We start from the raw sequence: 21,980 nt of genomic DNA on the forward strand, positions 1-21,980 counted from the left end.
ATTACATTCTGGTCTGAGACCTGTTAGCTTTAGCTCAGTATGACCTGAGAATGAAAAGCAGGATACATTCAGATACATTCACATTCTTTAAATGACGAGTAAATTACATGTGTTTAACAGGCCAGACAAGCAGATGTAGAAAAATACATGTAGAAATCAAAGCTCTACATATTAAATAATGATGAATTATAACATAAATATTGTTTTGATACAAATACCAGCACTGGATTTACTCTACGGTCCATAAAACAGCCACCAGAGGTTGTCTTGAGCCAAAGAACACATCTTTGAAATTGTACAGCTTTTATTCAATGTTTAATGTGCTTATGGATAAGGTCAGCTGAGATTATTAAAGATGGACACCAAACAGCAGGATGATGTCATCAGCCCATCACCTGATACACAGATGCATCATGGGATAGAATCAGGTAATAGCAGATGTGTGCTCAACCTCCTCTCTTTGTCTCTTCTGAGCAGCTCTGTAAACCTAAAACACACAAACAACTAAACAACTTAGGAACGATGTGTGTGTGTGTGTGTGTGTGTTTTTGTGTGTGTGTGTGTGTGTGTGTGTATGTGTTCAAGCTTGTGTTACCTGCAGGTTGTTGACGTGTGTGCGTGTTCTGCAATGTGTGTGTCTTGCCGTCATCTCTCTGTAGAAGAACTTTTTACATAGTCGACACAGGAAGCCAGAAACAGGAAGCACAAAACTACTTCCTGTGAAGAACAAATATATTATTTATAAATAAAATGCGGCAGGACATTTTCAGTCAACCTGAAACTTGGTTTATGCCTCGATTATAAACCTGCCAGCACTAACCTGCATTAGATTAACCTTCTAATCATGTATGTATGATAATATATTATGAAGCCACATGACCCCAAAAAGAGGCGGGGCTGACCTCTGGTCATGTTGAATCAACATTATTTGTTACACAGAGAACCAATCAGCAGTTAAACCATGTATCCTAAAGGAAGCAGAGGTCCACCTCTGGTTACTATAGTAACCACAGGAGCATACCACATGCAGTGTGGGGGTCATCTTCTTCCTTGTGTGTTTCCAGTGTGTCCGCCGTCTGCAAAACACATATGGACATAATTTCTGTGATCAAGATAGAAGAGACATAAATGTTCTCCTCAGTCTCTTAATGAGACCTTCAGGTGGGTGGAGGAAAATGTGGCAAAAATTAAACAACAGAAACAAAACAACAATCTAATCACCAATAATGACTTATAATCACTTAAATCAATCAGGATCTAAAGTGTGATCGGTACCGCTCCCCGTCCTCCATGCTGCTCGCAGCATTACTGTGATATCATGTGACGTCATACCTCCAACACTTCTTCTGCTGCTACGTCTGCCTCTTCTTCCTCGTCAACTACCTCTATCTCTTCATCCTCCTCCTCTTCCTCAAAGCAGCCGACAGCGTCGACGGTGATCAGTTCCTCCTCCTGAGCCTCCTCCAGTTGCACCTGGGAGGATAAATTCAGAGAATATTGATTCGATGCAGGATGAAATCAGACAGGTGTACATTATGTCTTGTTGGTAAATTGCGGATTCCGACCTGCTGCTTGTGCTCGTCAGACTTCATGTGCTCCACAAACTTCCTGGGCGTCCTGAAGTGGCGTTTACACACCGGACAGAAGGGACGACACAGCCGCTTACACTCCTGGAGGGGCAGAGACGACGAGTCATCAGAACATCTGCAGCATCTGGAAGCAGCACCGCTGCTGATGCCATCAGCAACCAATTCCCACCTTGTGCTGCTTCGTCCGTCGATGGATGATGACATCACCACTGAAGTGAGTCTGGCAGGTGTCACACCAGCGCTGCGTCTCTGGTTGACGCCCCCTGGATGTCAACAATGGAACAGTCAGAGTGACGTCCCGAATCACGCCCTTCCCAAACTACAGCTGACTATCAGTCCTTAAAACGACCTGCCAGCCGAGCGTGGAACGGCAGGCACTCAGCAGGAAGGGGAGGGGCTTAATAGACTTTTCAAGGTTGTGAAATCACAGCAGGGGAAGTGACGGCGGAGAACAACAGCAGCTCATAAATAAAAGAATGAACTAAGAACCATTTCTGATGAAACCTGGTTCAGCTGTCAGCTTGTACTCTGCACAGCTAAACCTCGGCTAACGTCATTAACTGGTTCCAGGAGACAAAAGTCGAAAAATGACGCGTGTCGAGTATGTCTATAGGCTGAACATAAAATAACCACTCCCAGTTCTGTACTCTATCTGTGAATGTATTTACCTGTCCTGTGTGTGTGCGCTGATGCAGACCGACTGTGTGATGCCCTTCAGTTTCCTCAGGTGATCCGATCCTGACATGTGCTCCTGAAACGCCTTAACACACACACACACGCACACACACACACACATGAAACTGATTCAGGTACAGCAGAAGTACCGTCACACTGGGCCTCACCTGAAGAGAGCGACAGGTGATACTACAGACGTGACAGTGGGGTTCCCCTGTCTGTCTGTCAGTTTTCCGGTCTGTCTGTCCAAACTCTCGGCTCTCGCTGCTCCGCTGGATGGTGACCTTCAGAGACGCCACGCTCTGCAGCTGACACACACACACACACACACACACACACACACACACACACACACACACACACACACACACACACACACACACACACACACACACACACACACACACACACACATATTATAGCATCTGTAAAGACGAGTGAGGTCATTAACTAGGATGACATCATAGTCCATCACCTCAGCTGTTCTGCTGTCGTCACTGTGCACTGCTGACCCCTGCTGGTCTGGAGGAGGAAGTCTGTTAAAACCTGTCAAACACAGGAAATCATTTCAAACTTTATTCATTTAAAAATTCTCAAAGGATTTACACGCTTTAAAGGTGCCTTACATGCAAAGGATAAAGTACAACAGACTAAGCTTGTAGACTAAAACAATACAATGCTGAGGCTCGCACCAAACGCAGCATCGCTACCAGACACTTGCAAGAACATTTGACTCTGGATTTGCATGTGGTACTGGCACTGCTCCCTAGATCACAACATCACATTTAGACCAGTAAACAGGCTTATTTTTTGGTGACATTACCACTGCTCATTGGCAGGTGCCCAGTAAAGACTGGACAGCTGAGTTGTAATAGTCTCCACATTCTTAGCATGCCATAAAAATTGGCTGCAGCATCAGGACCAGGCCTTTAGAATTAGGAAAAGACCTTAAATAAATGTTCATCCTTAAACTGTTGCGACTGTATTCATAAAATTTACACATAAAACATGGTAATTCCGGAGGAGTTTGTTGGACTAAAACATTTGGAAATTAGAAAAAGGGGAAATAAATCTTTGGTATGTTATTTGCTTTCGTTCATGTTTCTGTAGTGTTTTCAGGTCCTCCAGGTTGAGGAGCAACATCACCAGAGGTTTTATTGTGGTGAATGTATGCAAATGAAAAATGTACACATTTTTTCAGTCATCAAATATTTATTCTGCCAAAAATATCTCACATACAAATCCACCAATCCTCAGAAAACAGTTTCCTGTTCCCTCTCTCAGGGTTTGAAACACACCTCCTCTGGAGTAGCTCTCACTTCCTGGTTGACCACATGACCCTGGGACTCTCTCTCTATTGGCCTGAGCTGCAGCCTCATCCATTCTGTGGAAACAGGTTAATTTCTTTTTTTTAAATTTCCACTTTGAACTCCAGCAAACATGTATTCACCTGTATGTTTAGGTCACACATTCAAAGCCATTGGTGGAAAGTAATGCATAACATTATTAAATGGAACATTGATCGTGATTGAACAGCATCATGCCAAGAACACAAGATGCTCTGTGTTTGCTTACAAAGCCTGACATGTTACCTGTTGCTTGGTTGGTGCATTTTGTTTTTGTGAATGAAACTGCAATCAAAGCAGCTCCATAATAAAATAAAGATGTTGCGTTGACACCTCTGAGTTTTTTTTATAATATCAAAAAACCTTTAACTGACCCGTCAAATCTTGGTCTCTTTGTCTCCATCTCTCATAAACGTCAGTCCAGTCCTGTGTGTCCTCTCTCTTCTTCTGTGGTGGTGGAGCTAGAACATGGCCAGCTGTCAGAAATTCCTGTTCCAAAATCCTGCTCACTTCCTGAAGACCTCTGACACAGAAAAGACAGCATGGACTGAATGCATGAGAGGAGATGAGCAGCAATTACAGCAGTGGGAGTGTCAGATGTGTTACAGGTAACCGAACCCGCATCACGACTGTCTGCAACAATACACGCCCATTAAGGAATTTAAAACCTCCCATTAAACCACACCTAAACCCAGATTACATAGAAACCAACCTACATATCACAGTGGCTATTTATTCCAGTCAAATCCCAAGTCTGGTGACTGGTTTAAAACTGTTAAACAATTTGACAATTTCACACAAATCGTTATCCAATAAAAAAAAAACACACTATTCCTGTTTTCATCTAATTTTTTTTTTTTTTTGGGGGGGGTGTTGTTGTTAGGAATAATATTGCATATGAATAAATAATAATCTGTGTACGTTGTTCATCAGTCACACAGGAACAACTGGATTATTTGTTTATAACTAACAGATGTTTTAAATTATCTGTTAAAGTTAATTTATAAAAATGAACAAGAACCAGGTAAACCAGTAACAGTTTATATTAATAACCAGTATTCAGCCATTATATCCAGTTCAACAGTATCTCTGGTCAACGTGTTTTTTTATAATTAATAAAAACACGTTGTTTACAATTATATGTGAGCCGAAATAAAGACCGACGTGTATTTATTCTCACCACGTTGTAATGGATTTAAAATTCGGGACTGTTTTCCGCTGCTCGCCACATGAAATTTAAACTAACAGTTTTTTCATGGGGATCTCTGAGCCATCCGAATGGAGCTGACGCTGGCATGACCGTGTGGCTTCCCCGGACGAACAGTCATGATCTGATGGCTTCAACTCGATGGGGATTTATTGGGGCTATTAATGAAAAAACAAAAATACAAAAATGTACTCTGATTGCTTTTCAGTGTAACTCTACTTACCGGTCAAACAAGCTAAACGCTAAAGCTAGCCGAGCCGCTTGTAAACACTGAAGGGACGAGCTGGGTGTAGCTGAACTGCTGTCTCCCCCTGCCGGAGCGGAGGAAGAACAGCAGCCACCTGGGGAACATCCGGTATGGAGATGGGTCGATAAATACTTTATTGATAGGAGTATAGAGAAATGACGCGACTATTGGTTGTTCGTTACGTATAAAGCTGAATATTGTTAACTATTTTTATTTACTATCTTGTATTCTACTGGAGCTTCCTGTTCTGTAACTGTAAAATCACCCAACAAATGTGTTGAGTTGGGTTTTATTGGGCCAGAGAAATAATTACCACATTGTATTAAAAAACGGATATTTCTACTTAACTACTACCACCTTGGAAAAATAATTCCACAGACCATTAATCTCTAAATACATTACCAAAAAGTTTTTATGAAGAACTAGTGATGTGGACAGAGCTTTAATTAGATATTACTTAGATTTACTTATTTCTTGCTAGTGTTGAAAACATTAATGCCGGCCTCAGGTTCTCTGAGTCATTCATTTACTCCTGAGAATGATGATCTGTGTATTAGTTAAGCATTAATGTGTGCATATCAGCACACCTGTACTATAAAATATTACTAAAACATTATAAGATAAACATTTGAATAGAACAGAATAGAATAGAATAGAATAATGTTATCATACACAAGTGTATTACACTTTTTTAAAGATGTCACTACAAACTGCATTAAGTTTTGTTTCATGTTTTACAGGCTAGCTAATTAATTTAAAAAAATTACTTTTATTTACTAATAAGTCCCCCCATGACAGTTTTACACAGGTAAATCAAAAGTAAATCACTTTTGAATGACATCGTAATATGTAGTTGTTAATTAATTCTACGTAAAACAGAAATTATGGCTATTGATTCACTGAATTAAATAATTTTTGCTGAGAACCTCTGGAGGAATGAATCCCATGACCGGATCCCATCCTGGGGGCAGCCGATTTCAATTAGGAATAAATATCAACGTAAGCCAAACTAAATTAAAATCAGGACAACCGACTGCTGTTTCATGCTAAATAATTATGAGCACATTAGATTTTAATAACTATGAGCACATTAGAGACACTCTGTATCTTTTCATCTTTGTGAATGAAACTGTGATCGAAGCGCCATGAGAAAGAAGGATGTCGTCTGTAATAAACTCTGTGGCCTGTAGAGTTTTAAAAGACTAACCAGGAACAGGATAATACCCGTTAGACACATCTGTTGTTTACCTGTGCCTTAAATAAATAAATGAATAAATGACTGTGGTGTGTTTACAGGCTTCAGGGGAGAGCGATGATTGGTTGACGAGGTCTGGAAGTCATTTCCTGGTTGGAGTGAATCTGCTGGTATTTCCTGGATTTGCTGAGCAGACAGAAAAAGAGGAACAATGTTCCATGACTTAGAGTGAAGAAACACACTCTGTTCCTTCAGGTGTGTTGAGATGCGTGTGGAGGCACCAGTCTGCAGTACACACTTTGTATTAGATCATATTAGAATGGTTTTAAATGAGCGAAACCACTCTGGGGAGCGTGGGCTTTCTGGGGTTACTACAGAAATGTTAACCAAGAAGAAGAAAAATGGGGAAAATTCATTTTATTGTTAGCATAAGTTTCAAATGAAAAATGTATCTCCATTCTGGGCAAAAGGCTGAAATCTGCAAATATGTAAATGAAAAATAAGCAAAACATGGATGTAAAACGAACTCTAGAAGTTTGTGGAAAAACGAAACTGAATCCAACAAACACTGAAAACTGAAATAAGAAATCTTCTCACAAATGTGATGCGCTGCGCTTGTCTGTTACTGATTTGAGTGTCTTCATATAAAATCTGCTTTTCATTGTGGTTGGAAAAAGTTTCCTCTTACACAACGTGCTCAAAACTATGTGGACGGATGAGCATGTCTCAGAAAGAATGGTCTGAATATGGTTTCCTGTCTGATGCGGAAAACATTTGGATAAAGAGTGAAACCGTGAAAAGAAAACATCAGCTGTGAGTGGAGTGATGATGAAGAGGCGGAGACCTTCCTCACATTCAACTGCGAAACCAACAGACATCTGATTTCCATCACGTTTTATTGTTGATACCTGGAGCTCTTGTAATGACGTCCTGCTGGTCTCTAACAGAGAATCCCAGTCCAGCAACACGCCTCTAAGAGGATCCCAGTCCAGCTACTGGTCCCACTCTTTAGCTTGCCGAAAGGGTAACAATATATTCCTTCAAGAATCTGATCGATTAATGCCAATGGCCAATGTGGATGACGTCACACTACGTTGCTATGAAGTGAAGACGATGATGATGAAGATGATGAAGCTCAGAGAGGAAACTCAAACATTAATTTATTGTTTTTAGATTTATATAAAGTTTATTTCACGGGAGGAGAACCTCTTGCATCTATGGCGGCCTCAGTGTCACAACACGATGATGTCACAACAAGATGATGTCACAGTGTGATGACGTCACAGTGTGTTGACGGTATCTGAGTAAATCGTTTTGAAAACAGAACAAGTAGTCGATGAGGCGTTTGAGTGTATCTGAATGTCACATCGATGTGTTTACTTTCACCTGGACAGTCATATGACAGGAAGTGACATCATAGCGGCTCAGTAAAAGTCCTGGTCGTAGTCTGTCTGTTCCATCAGCTGCTTCATCTCTGACACGCTGTTGGCCAAGTATGACGACAGCTCCTCTGTCAGACACACACACAGGTTTGGGTTGATTTCTCTCGTCACGACTATTGAGGTGTAAATCACATTGACACACTCCTCACCTGCTCCCAGTATTCCCAGTATGGCAGAGGCGGACACAGACCCCAGGATGTTACGAGCGACGCAACGATAGGTTCCTGAATCTCCCGGCCCCGCCCCTTCAATCTGCAGCCAACTGGAGAGCTCGAATTTCAGAGGCCCGCCCCTGGACTGAGGAGACAAAGGTTGTTTTAAACCTGGCGGGTCTTTGAAGGCTTTTTCTCTGGGTGTTCGTGCTGCACCTGGACGGAGATGTGAGGGTCATCTCCGGGGAGGACGACGTCTCGCCCGTCCTTCCTCCACTCGACCAGCGCCATCGGAAACGCAAAGACCTCGCAGAGGAAGACCAGACTGCTGCCCGTCCCGTTGACCTGGCTGTGAGGAGGAACCTTAATGATGGGGACTGAGACACAAGCAGAACCAGAACAAACAGATTCATCTCAGTCTTAACCTGTGTTAACTTACACACATCTTATTATCATTATGTACAGCAAGACACTAGATTACTAATTAAACTGTCCACTAGTTGAACTCTGTTCATCAGAAGACAGGCAAAAGACATTCAGTTGTGGAAAAACTCTAGACAGACAGGTAGAGATGACAGACAGGAGCAGACAGACAGGTGGGGCGCACAGACAGGTGTCGTACCTGTCTTGCAGGGGCCCCTCCCTCTGGTGGTGAGTTCCGGTCTGGAGAACGCGGCCTCTCTGAACTGACACACACTCATGTACGTGACTCCGTCGCTGCCACACACCGCCTCCTGCTCCTCGCACACACACACATCCTCCTCTTCATCTTCCTCCTCTCCTCCTCCTCCTGCTGGACGCGGGTCCGCCCGACACAGCATCCCGGTCCCACAGAGCCCGTAGAAGACGCTGCGGTCCCCCGGGTCGCAGGCTTGGCCCTCCAGGTTCCCGCACTCCTTACAGCAGCCGCAGGAGTCCAGCACCGCACCGGCTCGGCAACCCCGGGTGTCCGGGCACAGGTCCGGTTCACAGGGCCCGCAGCCGGGCAGAACTCCGGTCCCGTTCCCCCTCCGCTCCGCTTCCGTGTCGTCATCCAGCTGCGGCGCCCCCCATGGGTTGGGGAGGGTCCGACAGGTGTGGAGGTTCAGACAGAGACCCAGGAGAACGAGTCCTCTCATCACCGGCATCTCAACGCGGCACCGCGTAGGTCCGCTTCTTCCACCGGTTCGAGGGGACAAAGCAGCACAAAACGACGGCTGTAAACCGGAGTTTAAATCCCGACACACATTCCTGCCAAACACCGGGGAAAGAAGTAAACATTAAAAGAAAAGAAAAAAGAAAAGGGGGCCTGAGTCTGATGTCAGACCTTCAGCACTTTAAACAGCTGAGCTGGTGGCGCTGCCTCACCGCGCACAGACGCGCACTGGACGCTACCATCAAGCTGTCACAATAAGTACTGTTACTTCCGGTTATGTCCTTCAAAATAAAACCCAGCGATCGTGTTTTTGGGAATAACCCATTTAGAGACATTAAAAGTTTGAATTACTACAGTCTGTATTGCAATTCATTCATTCATTCATTGGGGCGGCAGTGGCTCAGTGGTAGAGCCTACCCCAGCTGTCATAGGACGTGAGGGCGTTTTAGACATCCAAGTCCACGTTTGTGTATTTATTACAGTCCTACTGTAAAAGGTGTGTGACTTTTACTGCCGTTTTAATTTTAGCCATTTTAATTAGCCCAACTGAAAGCTGCACTTAACACCCAGGCATCATGAAAACAATGCTCTCATGAAATTTTTTTTAACGTAAATGACGTTTAATTAATGGCACAAAGTTACAGTATATGTAAAAATTTAAGAAAATTTAGTGCAATCTTTATTTTGAAGGGCCAGTGTCCTTGTGTCTGACGTCTTTGTGTGTACCTTGACCCTTTTCTGGTTTTACAACAGGAGCTGCAAATGTTTGAGGCGTTCCTTAAAACAGCATCTGTAGCTCACGATCCCTTCCTCCTGCCGGACAGCTGTTTAAGTCATTATCAGGCCTGGGGAAAAGTTTTTGAAGTCTGGAAAAGGCTCCCAGGGTCCTTTGGAAGTTTTTAGGCCTGTAATTTAGACAGTGCATTTAAAGAATTGGGTTTTGGAGATCTGGGAAGGTCTGATGAGATTCCAGGATTGCAGGAACACTTCAAATTCAAGCGGTTATGAGTAGTGAATACCTTTGGTTTGGAGAAGTTTCTTAAATGATAATTCAGTGTCCTAGATTACTTCTAGGTAACCTCCATTCCCTTAAAGAGGGTTCAATTTGTTTTAATGTGCATTTAGGAATTTTCTGCTGTTCTCATGTTCTAGGATTCCGCAGAATAATTCCTGTCGACTCTATGGGAGCCCTAAACACAATTTCAAGACTGGTTTTTGGTGGTTTCCAGGGTTGTTGTGAATCTTGGAAATGCCATTTCTAAACATGTCTCAATTCAGGAGGCAGAATGCAACACAGTGGTGCAACAAGGCCAACCATTTCCAAAGATCCTCTAGATTCAGACCAAAAATTTGACCCTCAAACACTTGACTCCATTATGAACCGGGATGGGGCTGCTCTACCTGTGTAACCCCCGTTCAGGGCCCCTGCTGCTCTGTCCATAAAAATTATGAACAGAACCTGGGGTACGCACCCCTAACAGGTCTGATTTACTGTTGGCAATGCTAACCAAGCTCCAGCTTCAGTTATGCAGGGATCGGATATCCCGTAGCAATGGGCCCCAATCCCATTCGCTGAAGTAATCCCCACAAGATACCACAAGGAACAAAGTCGAACACCTTCTCCACATCAACAAAGCACATGTGGCTAGAGTAGAGAGAGTAGATAGAGTAGACTATAACTTTATTGTTCCATTAAAGAGGTTCCATCAGGGAAATTAATTTCTCCGTCGAATTACACGGAATCATTCTCGAACATCTCATTGATTGAATGTGGTTTATTTAATTGTCAGACTCAAAATAACAAGAATAAACATGTTCTCATCATGATTCATGATGAGAATGTTTATGCATACCAGATTCAGCATAAAATTACTTGTGATAAGTGATGATGAAAAAACAAATAATCAACTAGAACAAAAATACAGTTTTCAGACACAACCTTGAAATATTTTTCTAATTTTTTAAATTTATTCAATCCTAAATCTTGGGGCTTTCAATGCTGTGGGCTCAAGCTGTGGAAGACTCATGAAAAATCTCTTTCATTTAAAAATTTTCTTTACATGAGCGAGATCGCAGTGGCCTCCTTTCCCCTAAAAACCACCTTCAAATGACCACATTCAGTGTTACCACTTGTCCTGCCCACCAGTTCTATGCTAACAACAATTTCGTTGGGTCCAAAGAATGTCATGCGTAGTCTGTCAGACAATAGTTCAGACTCGTACTGTGGTCCTACCTGGGAGTTCAAGTATATAACATCAATTTGTTTGTCCTTCGCACAGTTGTTGATGATGACTGAACCCTTACTGAAAGCCAGCATGTAAATGTCATTTCCATCACCTCCGACAAGGTAATCACCACCAGTGGAGACCAAAATATCGTTGCCTTCAGAGCCTTTGAGAAGAGCACTCTCATATCCAGACACCAAGATGTCAGCATAGATGGTACCAATGACCGTCTCCACGTCCTTCAGCACATCCCCCTCAGCATCAGCATAGTGGCCTTGTCCAGTCAGCAGGTTAACATAGACTCCTTTACCCATGACAGGATCCCCCCGGTACACAACAGTGTCTCTGCCAGGACCTCCATCCACCAAGTCTTCTCCTGGTCCTGGAATAAAGACATCCTGACCAGAGTTTCCAATCATGGTGTCATTTCCTTCTTCACCATAAAGAGTGTCGTCTCCCAAGTCACCAGCTAGAATGTCATTTCCATTCCCTCCAATCAGTGTGTCGTCTCCTTCACCTCCATCCAAGGCATCATCTTTCATTCCTCCCATTAAAACATTGTCTTGAGCGTTGCCTATTATGTTATTGGACTGGTGGGGACAGCCTTGGACTGTGTGGACCTTTGACAGGTTTTTATAAGCGTTGAGGTCCAAATGACAGTCAACCGTACTTTGTTTAATGGTAACTTTGAAAGCCTCAATATCATACAAGTGCCTGCCAGAGTCCACGGATTCGAGTTTAAAATTCACTCCATCGGAACTCAGAAATTGAAGATGCTGATATTTCCCATTTTGAATGTAATTAAACAGAAATATACGAAATTGTTCTTCTTTTGTTATAATCTCCACTTTCAAATCATTTGCATATAAACTGACTGAGACTTGGCTACCATCAAGGAAATCCATATCAACCATTATTGTATCAATTTTCTCATCATCAGCATAATTGTAAATCACTATTTTGTCTCCATATCCATGTTTGATTATATACTTGTCTTCTCCTTCACCTCCATACATCAGCGCCCCTCCAGTGTAAGGATCGAGAACATTATCATTGTTGTTTCCACCTATGATATCGAAACCCGAGGAGCCATACATTTCTTTAACTGAATCAACATCTTTCATTGTTATCATCTGACCTTTAAAAGTACATGGGGCTTTGTTGTCTGATCTTGCATTCCAATCTAGGTAACACACTCTAGCTGCATAAAATTGAACATCGTCTGGAAGTGGATCAAGTGGCTGAGGTTCCTGGTCTCTGTAATCAACAATTAAAGGTAACATTACAGACGAGCCACATTTGTTGTTTTCTGTTATCAGTCCGGCAGTTACTCCATCACTGGTCTTGATCTGCAGGTGCTGAGATTTCTTTGAGAGAAACCACTCATGTAGATATATTTGTATTCTTCCCTTCACTGAAATGACAATGCTTTGTCCTTCACAGCTGCATGTTATATGCTTGTATTTTTCCTTCAAGAAGAGAAAGTCCATGACAAGATCAGGTGACAGATTATCGATGGTTTTTACTCCTTGGCCTGGAGTGATAACGTACCAGTCCTCTCCTCCTCTACCCTGGATATAGTCCAGCCCTTTTCCTGGGGAAATAACATTGTGTTCTTTGTTCCCTCTGATCACATCATTGAAGTCTGATCCACGGATCTCAGTAACGCTGCTTAAAGCCTCGTCCTCCTCAAGGTCCAATCCCAGAGAAGATGGGGAACTGCTGTAGTCAATTCTCAGGCTTTTTATGCACTTGGAGAATGGGTCTGTCTGCTGACAGTCAGCCTTCTTCTCTGAGATTGCAAAAGTGATCAGATCCTTTGTGACAACAAGCAAGTGCTGATCTGCTGATGACCTGAACCACCTCACTAGGGTCACCTGGATGGCTATGTTGTCATGGAAAGCATTCAGAACAAGGTCATCGCCGACTACTCTGACTTTAAAAGAGTGGAGATTTGCTTCTATTATGGCCAGGTCTGTTGCTTTGTCAGTCGAGTAATTTTCAATCAACACTGAAGACTGTTCTCTGATTTTCACTACGTATATGTCTTCTCCATCACCACCAAGCAAACGATCACGACCTCCTCCTCCATCCACCAAATTCTTCTCTGCATTCCCAATGAGTGTGTCATCAAACCGAGACCCAAAGATATTTATCACTGTGTTTAACAGTGGCTGAGATGCATCCACAGTCTCACCTTGTGTTTTGAATCCTATGTTAATTCCTTTGGCCACCAGCTGGACAGAAGTAACTACAACAGGAGAAATCTCAAATAAGACCCCATCTCCTGACAGCATGGACATGTGACGATACGCTTCCCCGACAAACCATGACTGTATGATCACAGTATGACTGTCTTCATACGTTAATACAAGTTCTTGTCCAGATTTGGACACAGAAATGTGACTGTAGTCAACACTGAAGTGAAGCAAGTCTTGTGCTTTGGAATCGTCATAGTTGTTAATAATTGTTTTTCCTCCCTTTGGAGGAATGATGTACGTGTCTTTTCCACCAGATCCTTGAACAGAACTTCTCTGTGGGCCAAGGAAGAACGTGTCATCACCTGGTTCACCATGAAGTGTGTAATAATAACTCAACATGACTTCAATCACATGTTTATCCTCTGCTTTTTGAATTGCAAAGAAACGGTTTGAATGACTGTTTCCTTTATATTTCCCATATCTTGACTCTGATATAGTTTTATATCCTGAAACCACTGTCACAGAGCCGACGGGTATGAATGTGAATAGTTTTTTCTGCAATGTCTTGTACTCTAAGCCAGCTGACTCTCCCAGACCAAGAATAATGTCCTGGCTTCCTTGGGTGTCAATGTTCCAACACTGCTTTTTCATTTTCTCATCACTCGACACAAAGTAGTCCATGCAGAGCTCAGACTGACCCTGTTCAGCAAGACAGAAGTTAACACCTCCTCCATTCCAGGAGATATCACCACCAGTAAAGTCAATGGCACTGATCCCATCCTGTTCTTTTATCACTTTGTAATACTTGTGATAGTCTGCAATCTGTGCAACAAGTCTGTGTCCCTCTTCAATTTCTTGGTAATGCCAGTCATAAAAGATACTCGCCACACGAACCATAAAATGCAGAATACCCTTCCCCAAGCCCTTGAAAAAGGCCGTCACTTTCTCCAGAACTCCAGCATCTTTTGGGAGGCTGTTTAACTCATTTTTTATACTCATATAAAAGTCATCAATCATCATCCGGATGACTGATAAAGCCAAGTTTATAGGTGCTATGATTGGTGTCAGTTCAGGTTGAGCAATCTCAAGAACATCCAATGCAACCATTGTAATATCAAATGCAGCATCAATGTATCCCAGATTGTCATGTCTCTTCAGATCTTCCACAATATTGTATATCCCAAATCCAATCCCTGCCACTGGTATAACTGCCAACCCGACCTTTCCTGCGGGGGTTCTCATAATCGTTGCAACAGCTCTGGCCATTCTTGTCTCTGCAGACAGAGCTTTCCCTGCAATAACAGCTGTTGTCATAGCTGCCACTCCATGAGTCGTTTGTAGAGCTCCCATCACTCCATCTTTGACATCACCCTGCTCAAAGGCATTAACAGCTCCTTTCAAACCCAACATGAGGCCAAGGACCCCAATCGCTGTCCCAGTGTGCTCAAGAGCTTTGCCTTGACGGGAGGGGACTGAACCATGATGCTCCAGGGTCTCAACGGCCGTTTCAATGCTACCGGACATCTGTTCATTGTATTGTTGACTCTCTGGAGATAGCAGAGCCCTAAATTCATCAGGTGCAACACTTGGATCCTCGGACTCAAGGCGACATGTGAACTCTCCATTCTCCATTTTCATACTGCCATCCTGGATGGTCAAGTGTGCCAGTTGTTCACCATATTTTTCCCTCATCTTATTATAAACTTCTGTAGAAACTGCCGATTTTAGCCTTGAGAAATGTGATTCAAGTTTGAAAGAATTCTCCAGGTTTGTGGCAGATATCAGGTCATCAGTGGTTGTTGGGCCATCATTGTAGCCTTCCATTGAAGTGGATGGCTGAGGTTCACTCGCTTTTTGTAATTTTTCTTTAAAGGTTTTGTAGTCATTGACAATGTTTTTGACTTCTTCTGTGTTACTTTCACTTATCTTGTATTTTCCTGCAATCTCCAATAAGTCAGATACACTACCTTCTTGATTTACATTTTTCCAAGATTTGTAATGTTTGACTTCAAAGTCAAGTACTTCTTTAAGGTTTGCTGTTAACTCCTCCGGAGTCTTACGTTTTCTTTTATCTTTATTTTTTAATTTGCTGGAATCTTGATGTGTTGCAGTGCCACTAAATCCACGCCTGCTTGGGTCAACCCAACTTTCTGGTCTTGCCATCGGGTGTTCATCAAAAAAGAAATTCAGTTCTGTTTCAGTAACAGCATCACCTTTACTGTCAACCATATCCAGGCCCATGAGAACCAAAGGGAATGTCCGGAAGTTTCTAGCAGATTCTGATATAATTGATGCTGTGAAAAACGAGGTGCACCAGGACTCAGTGGTCAATGGTAGTGAAACTGTGTGCTCTCCAGTTAATATACCTTTCACATATTTAACATAATTTGTTTTTGATAGAACCTCATTATTTTGATCAACAATGTGTTCTTTTATTAGATGATAATGTTCATTCCCTACCTGGCTCTTGATAACTTCTTCAATTTCTTGTATTCTCACATTACTGTCTTTGTCATTGTTGTTGAGTTTTTTTCCAACTGGATATGCATAAAGAGTTTGAGGATCTATGAGAAAAATCCAGTCATTGACCATCAGGAACGTTTGCCCATCTTCTCCTGTCTTTGCATAGTGTTGGATGATACTTCTCATGTCTTCTCCTGATTTCATTTCATAACAATTAGAAAGAATGTTTGTTTTTTCGTTATTATCGGAGATCCACTCAATTTTTTTTCTTTTTTTTCCATCTACCTCTACATCAACATGCTTCCCCAATATATAATCCTGGTCTATTTGCTGCAGTTCACCAATGTCTACTTTTCTTGGAGATGGCAAGTCTCTGTGAAAGAATCCCCAAGACAGAGCTTCAAGTTCATTGAGAGCATTTTGGTCGTATTCATCAAATACATTCTGGTCAATAAATCTCCTCGGCTCAGTTGGCCAACTGTCTCTGAAGACTTTAAAACGTTCTTGTATTGTTTTACTAATGAAGCCGAGGGTTGTTCTTTCATTGGTAAAAACTGCTTCTCCTCTGCTTCCAGGCTCAGTTCTGACGATGACATTTCCATCCCGGTCAAAGGTTGCCACCACTTTCACGCTATCATCTTTATGTCGCCATTCCGTTCCATCTGTAGAGATCCCTTGGGTGATTTTCTCTCCTGTATGCCTGACCTGGATGACAGCATCCCTGAGATGAAGCTCTGTCTCGATGTTGGCTTTCTCACGGAGCTCCTTCAGCAGGGTTTCCACAAAGACATTATCTGAACCGAGCTCACAGGCCACCACACTTATTGTCTTGATATCATTGCCTACCCTCGAGGTGTCTTTTATGATTTCTGCTACTTCTTGTGCTGTGTACCCTGACAGTTTCATCTCTCCTGAGCTCTCTCTCATTCCATGTCCTACCAGCACCAGTCTGCTGTCCTCTGTCAGGGGAACAGAGTCACCCTTAATCACTTTCGGTTTCCGGTTGTTATCAAGAGCGTAGACAGAGCTACTGCTTGGATGTTTGTCGTAAAGATAAGTTGTAGATGATCTGATTATAGCATCACTGTCCATAGCTAGGATCTGTTGGTGGTCATACTGTGTAGAATGATCAATAGGTCTCAGTGGAATATCGTACCGAGAAACTGAACCTGGTTCATTCATGACCTGGTAAATTTGTTGATATCCCTTATTTATTTGTAAAACCGCTTTCACTCCACGGACCATAAAAATCCGAATGAAGCTGTACTGAAAATGTGAGCTTGTGTTTCCATCAATGGAGAAAACAGGTGCAGCTTTCAGTGATGGTTTCAACATCAGCACTGCAAGAGATGAGCCAGAAAGACCTGAAACAGTTTGTCCATCTTCGGAAACAGTACCAAATATTTTGACTACAGTGTTGCCGTTTGCTTCTGGGACACATGAGACATCGTTCAGGCAGTTTTTGCTGACTATTTGAGAATAATGTGGATCCACGCTGTATTCCTGTAGGGCTCGGTCATGTGTTGACTTGTCATAATCAGTCATGATAAGAAGTTTGTGGCTGTAGCTGTCAGAGATCTCTGAAGCCTTCATCAGCTTGTCGTCTATTTTGTGTTTGTCAATTGCATCAAAGAAGTTTCCAAAGTCCTGGGAAAAAAATGTTGGTAGAAAAAGACAAGTAATAATGTTAAATGGGTCAAGTTGTGTGTGTGTGTGTGTGTGTGTGTGTGTGTGTGTGTGTGTGTGTGTGTGTTTGTATAAAAAATAAAAATAAGTAAATAAATCTATCAATTCCCGAAGGGAAATTTCTTTTGTTTAACTCCAAATGCTTGCACATGTATACGGTATACACACACACACACACACACACACACACACACACACACACACACACACACACACACACACACACACACACACACACACACACACACACACACACACACACACACACACACACACACACACACACACACACACACACACACACACACACACACACGCACACACACACACACATACACACACAATAAACCCTACCATTTTCTTCTGAATCACACATGATGTGAAGCTTTGATGACATTTCTCCAGATCTTCCTGCAAATCCATTGGGTTTTGATCGATGGTCCCCCTATAATTGGATCCACATGATTATATCCCAAAGGAAAACCCAGTAATAACACAATTTCAACTAGAGGGACACTTCATGCATTGTACACACCATCAAGGCACAGATTTACAAATAAAGGAAGATTTTTTGATTTGAATCATTGTAACTTTCTGGTTTCTGCTTCATTCAAGAGAAACTATTGACATGACTTGTCACCATCACCTATACTTTCACCAGCACTGCTTTAAAATCTTGTCTGAGATGTGAAGTCGTCCTTACCTGCTGATGGATCTTTCCACTCTGGCCCCATGGTTGAGTATGTTCCTAGGATAAAATACACTCCTCGTTATAATTTCAATGCAAACCCCTAAAAAAGACTCCATTCAGTATTTACTGGTGAGGGGACAACAAGAATTTCATGATCCCTTTTTTCTGCCTGGCACAAAGCAGCACACAGCAAGTATCATTGTTCTTACAGATGCAGATGTGATTTTTAGTGACACCAATCATGTTGTTAAAGCAGCATCAGACTGAACCACTGACTATTAAAAAACTGGCAAAGCTAAATTCTGCAGTATCATTACAGGGTACAGGCTTGCATACAGTCAAACTCATCTGAAGGGCACCTGACTGACTTACAAACTCCGAATAGCTCAAAGCAATATAAGTCTGAACTGTCATCTCATTACAGTCTTTTGTCAGCTGAATGACAATAAGTTAACATAGACCAGTGTTCATGGAGAACACAAAAACATCTAGTTTGTGATTAAACAGGTACCTGGGATTGGAGATTTCATGAGACATGCGATAATGCAGTCCACGGAGACGGTGCAGAGCAGCAATATCAGGGCGGAGCTCCTCCCACTCATTATCTCTCACCTCTGGAAAACAGATTTTTTATCTCATGACCTACACAATCAGGTGACGGTTCTTGCATTCACTCAATTCTTTGTTCTAAGAGGACTTTTAAATGTGGTGTGGATGGTTTAAGAGTTACAACTGAAATTTAGTTCAACTTCCCAAGTTTTGCCATTGTCTCTCTCGTCATCTCCTGTCTTCTTTGAAATAATACTGATAGTCCTCAACTTACAAACACTCATACAATAACATGTGCAGTACAGTAACATGATATTATGTGCGTTTCATGGTTTTCCAATGATTTTAAGAGTGGCAGACAGCCATTTACTGAAATAAAATGGCAGAAAATTTTTTTTTAAAGACAGACATATAATCGAGAACAACTTAACTCAGAATGACCTGTATCTGTATTTTATTTTATTATGTCTATATCTATACAGTATTGAAATTATTAATTCGAACTGAAATGAGAAAGTGTCAAACTAAGAAAAAGCAGGTAAAAGAAGAAAAAAAACCACTGAGGTGGAGGCGGTGACCGATGTGACACGAGCAGTCTTCAGCTCTGTCTGCTCAAATGCACCGCGTACGTGCAACAAAACAAGAAACAAGTTCACCTAGTAACCTTCAATAGACCGAAATAGAATCAAGCTGATGTCAACCTAAGGATAGCAACATGAGCTACAGCAAAGCCATACACAGAGAGATCAGTCAGTGTCTGTGTGTGTGAGCGAGAGTGGGACAGCGACAGGCAGCTCTGGCTGCAGTCTCTGTAGGGAGGGGCGGGCGCTATGTGAGACTGGCCAATCACAGAGCGTGAATACAGTGAGTTATGAGGAGAAATCCGTTATCTGTACTCGTCTCAGGGAAGTCTGAGAACAGTACTTCTGTATTTGCAGTATTAATAACATTTAATTGACCTCAAATGGCGATTTAAGATCGAAATGTATTGAATAAAGAGTTACGAACAATTTGGTTTATGAACAACCTTTTCAATTGTGTTTGTATGTTGAACACTACCCCTATATGCTAATCATCTAAAAACAGCACTACTGCCACCTACAGGGGACCAATTCAGACTACACTAGTGTGTAAATCTGATATTAATACAGGAGCTGGCTCCATCAGACCGTCGCGTAGCCACCCCCCCCCCACTGGCGAACAACAAATGAAGTCTTCACACATAAATGGCAATCAGTGGTTGGACTCATATTTATGTCTATAAACATCAATGACAACCAATGACCTAAGCATTAAGAGTAAAAAGTATTACTTGAAATATTCTGTAGGAGGTTAACTTTGTGTTTTAACAGTTTCTCATCAAGCTTGACTCATTGTCTGCACTTGTCTCTTAATTTACCATCACTATACAACTTTAACAACATCATAGAACCTGAACTTGTCAAAATGTTTCTCACCAAATAGTTCAGTGAGGCTGAGGAGGCTGAACAGGACCAGAAGCCTCAGACCCCAACAGGTCTTCACCCAGTCCGCCATCACACTGTAAAATACCACACACACCACAGAAACATGACGTTGTACCTGTTATTTTCACTATTGTGGCTTGGTAAAAGTGTTCTGGTGTTAAAATGCTATTGTGTGTGATAAACATGAGTGGAGGAAATGTCACAGTGACGGGTATTGTGGCAATTTAGATCATTACCACCAAATAATTCATTTTTGTTACAACTTTCTGAAATATTTTACCAATTGTAATCATTTAATAACTCAGGTTGACTTAGCAGTGGAATAACTTTTTCGTAAGACCTTGACATGATCACTGTGTTCTGCCCCAATCTCCTGGTTCTAGAATGGGTGTTCTGTCTGTCACATAACACACATTTATTTTATAATAAATACAAATATGTATGTATGTGTGTGTGTGTGTGTGTGTGTATATACTGTATATACTATATATATATATATATATATATATATATATATATATATATATATACACATACATATATACACACACACACACACACACACACACACACACAAACACAAAATCAAAAAATCAAAGTCTGTGTTTGTGTAATTTTGTTTGCTGAATCAACAAATCATTGCACACGACTTTTTTACTGTAGGTGCTGAGGAAATTCTCGGAATACTCGGAATAAATTATTGCACAATTATTAATTTAGAAAGGTTGCTTTAGTCCAACTGTTTCGCTCTGTGAACAGGGACTGTGTAGAACTCTCCGGATGTGGTAAGGAAAACAGAACATTAAATTGTGTTTGGGTGATTTATATCTTTAATGAGGTTATTTTCTTGTGCATTATGATTGAAATGACAATGCTGCTGGGAAATCGTCGAGGGTGATGTCATTTCAACCTGGAGCCACAAATGGCATGTAATTCATCGATATCATCTTCTGTTAGTTAGGGCCAATCAAATTTTTGAGAGCTTGTTTTACTTCACAAACTGTTGAGTTGAGAAATTTCCTTGCAGTGTTCTCATACTGGGGGGAAAAAACCTGCACCTGAAGTAAAACCTGAAGCAAAATCTGAGCAGGATCAAGTGGACTCCTGCTGAGCATTTGGGTTTTATACTTCTCATGTCCAAGAATAAATTAACGTTCCTTCATATTTGGTTTTGTGTGCATTCTACTGTGTGAAAATCCAATTTTTAAACTTCGATCATTTTAAATAAAGTGTTTACTCTGGACACATCCTGTGTTTGACTCACCTTTCTTCGGTCTTCTTTGTTGGTTCTTTCTTTTTCTGTGGTGTAGCCCAACTCTTGCAGCCACCTCAGCCAATGACAGCTGATCAGAAGAAATAAAATGACCAATAATCAGTCAATCCTCAGAATCATCACAACAATGCTAATTTGTCTACTTGATCACCATAATTACTGACTGCTTGTTTGTGGTCCGTTGAACCGCAGGTGGATGAATGCTGAGAGGTATCCCAATTGTCATCAGATCCTCAGTTTGCTTCTGGGCAGAGCTTTGGAGACCTTCAGACTCAAAGTCAACAATTAAACAAGAAGGTTTGGCACAGGATTCAGTGTCACAAATTTTCAGATAACCACTTCAGCAAACCCTGGGACATTGTGTTAGTGGATTTGACGGAGAATTCTGATAACCAGGTCTACAAATACTGGACATTATAGTCCTGAAACAGAACTAAA

The 21,980-nt window shown here is 41.8% G+C and overlaps 3 protein-coding genes across 8 annotated transcripts; all 3 read right to left on the reverse strand.

The window, feature by feature from the left end:
- Positions 1-212: 212 nt before the first annotated feature.
- ciz1b (cdkn1a interacting zinc finger protein 1b) lies at positions 213-7,720 on the reverse strand. Of its 6 annotated transcripts, XM_068311849.1 has the most exons (13): positions 5,041-5,446; positions 4,791-4,975; positions 3,985-4,133; positions 3,563-3,648; positions 2,740-2,810; positions 2,432-2,572; positions 2,258-2,349; positions 1,759-1,852; positions 1,566-1,670; positions 1,333-1,473; positions 1,022-1,076; positions 596-717; positions 214-487 (listed from the first exon to the last, which is right to left on the reverse strand). In XM_068311849.1, the coding sequence occupies exons 3-13, from the start codon at positions 4,011-4,013 to the stop codon at positions 425-427; spliced, it is 999 nt and encodes a 332-aa protein (XP_068167950.1). In that variant the 5' UTR covers positions 4,014-4,133; positions 4,791-4,975; positions 5,041-5,446; the 3' UTR covers positions 214-424. The 6 variants fall into 6 exon arrangements, with proteins under 6 accessions (XP_068167954.1, XP_068167952.1, XP_068167953.1 ...); XM_068311853.1 differs by lacking the exons at positions 4,791-4,975; positions 5,041-5,446 and adding an exon at positions 7,646-7,720 and having other exon boundaries at positions 213-487; XM_068311851.1 differs by lacking the exons at positions 4,791-4,975; positions 5,041-5,446 and adding an exon at positions 6,359-6,434 and having other exon boundaries at positions 213-487.
- LOC137593195 (kazal-type serine protease inhibitor domain-containing protein 1-like) lies at positions 6,462-9,275 on the reverse strand. Its single transcript, XM_068311854.1, has 4 exons — positions 8,476-9,275; positions 8,070-8,230; positions 7,851-7,998; positions 6,462-7,769 (listed from the first exon to the last, which is right to left on the reverse strand). Exons 1-4 carry the CDS (start codon positions 8,978-8,980, stop codon positions 7,684-7,686), a joined length of 900 nt encoding a protein of 299 aa, XP_068167955.1. The 5' UTR covers positions 8,981-9,275; the 3' UTR covers positions 6,462-7,683.
- A 1,129-nt stretch (positions 9,276-10,404) lies between these two features.
- Positions 10,405-21,883, reverse strand: LOC137592570 (uncharacterized). The gene is made up of 11 exons (XM_068310835.1): positions 21,707-21,883; positions 21,534-21,612; positions 20,261-20,343; positions 18,766-18,868; positions 18,267-18,311; positions 17,918-18,008; positions 17,047-17,524; positions 16,583-16,836; positions 12,784-13,030; positions 11,371-11,595; positions 10,405-10,421 (listed from the first exon to the last, which is right to left on the reverse strand). The coding sequence occupies exons 3-11, from the start codon at positions 20,337-20,339 to the stop codon at positions 10,405-10,407; spliced, it is 1,539 nt and encodes a 512-aa protein (XP_068166936.1). The 5' UTR covers positions 20,340-20,343; positions 21,534-21,612; positions 21,707-21,883.
- Between the last annotated feature and the right edge of the window lie 97 nt (positions 21,884-21,980).

Source organism: Antennarius striatus, chromosome 3 (genome assembly GCF_040054535.1).
Source record: "Antennarius striatus isolate MH-2024 chromosome 3, ASM4005453v1, whole genome shotgun sequence".
Classification (NCBI taxonomy): domain Eukaryota; kingdom Metazoa; phylum Chordata; class Actinopteri; order Lophiiformes; family Antennariidae; genus Antennarius; species Antennarius striatus.

Excerpts from the sequence above, each read along its gene's own strand:
- LOC137592570 (XM_068310835.1), bottom strand. The coding sequence starts at position 20,339 with ATGGCGGACTGGGTGAAGACCTGTTGGGGTCTGAGGCTTCTGGTCCTG. Across the intron at positions 18,009-18,266 it reads GTGGAAAGATCCATCAGCAG|GGGGACCATCGATCAAAACC; the intron begins GTAAGGACGACT and ends ATCCAATTATAG. Across the intron at positions 11,596-12,783 it reads AGGGCTGGACTATATCCAGG|GACCAGGAGAAGACTTGGTG; the intron begins GTAGAGGAGGAG and ends TCTTTATTCCAG.
- ciz1b (XM_068311853.1), bottom strand. The coding sequence starts at position 4,013 with ATGGAGACAAAGAGACCAAGATTTGACGG. Across the intron at positions 1,474-1,565 it reads CTGACGAGCACAAGCAGCAG|GTGCAACTGGAGGAGGCTCA; the intron begins GTCGGAATCCGC and ends TTATCCTCCCAG. Across the intron at positions 1,077-1,332 it reads CAGCAGAAGAAGTGTTGGAG|ACGGCGGACACACTGGAAAC; the intron begins GTATGACGTCAC and ends TGTGTTTTGCAG.
- LOC137593195 (XM_068311854.1), bottom strand. The coding sequence starts at position 8,980 with ATGCCGGTGATGAGAGGACTCGTTCTCCTGGGTCTCTGTCTGAACCTC. Across the intron at positions 7,999-8,069 it reads ACCCTCACATCTCCGTCCAG|TCCAGGGGCGGGCCTCTGAA; the intron begins GTGCAGCACGAA and ends TTGTCTCCTCAG. Across the intron at positions 7,770-7,850 it reads ACTGGGAATACTGGGAGCAG|AGGAGCTGTCGTCATACTTG; the intron begins GTGAGGAGTGTG and ends TGTGTCTGACAG.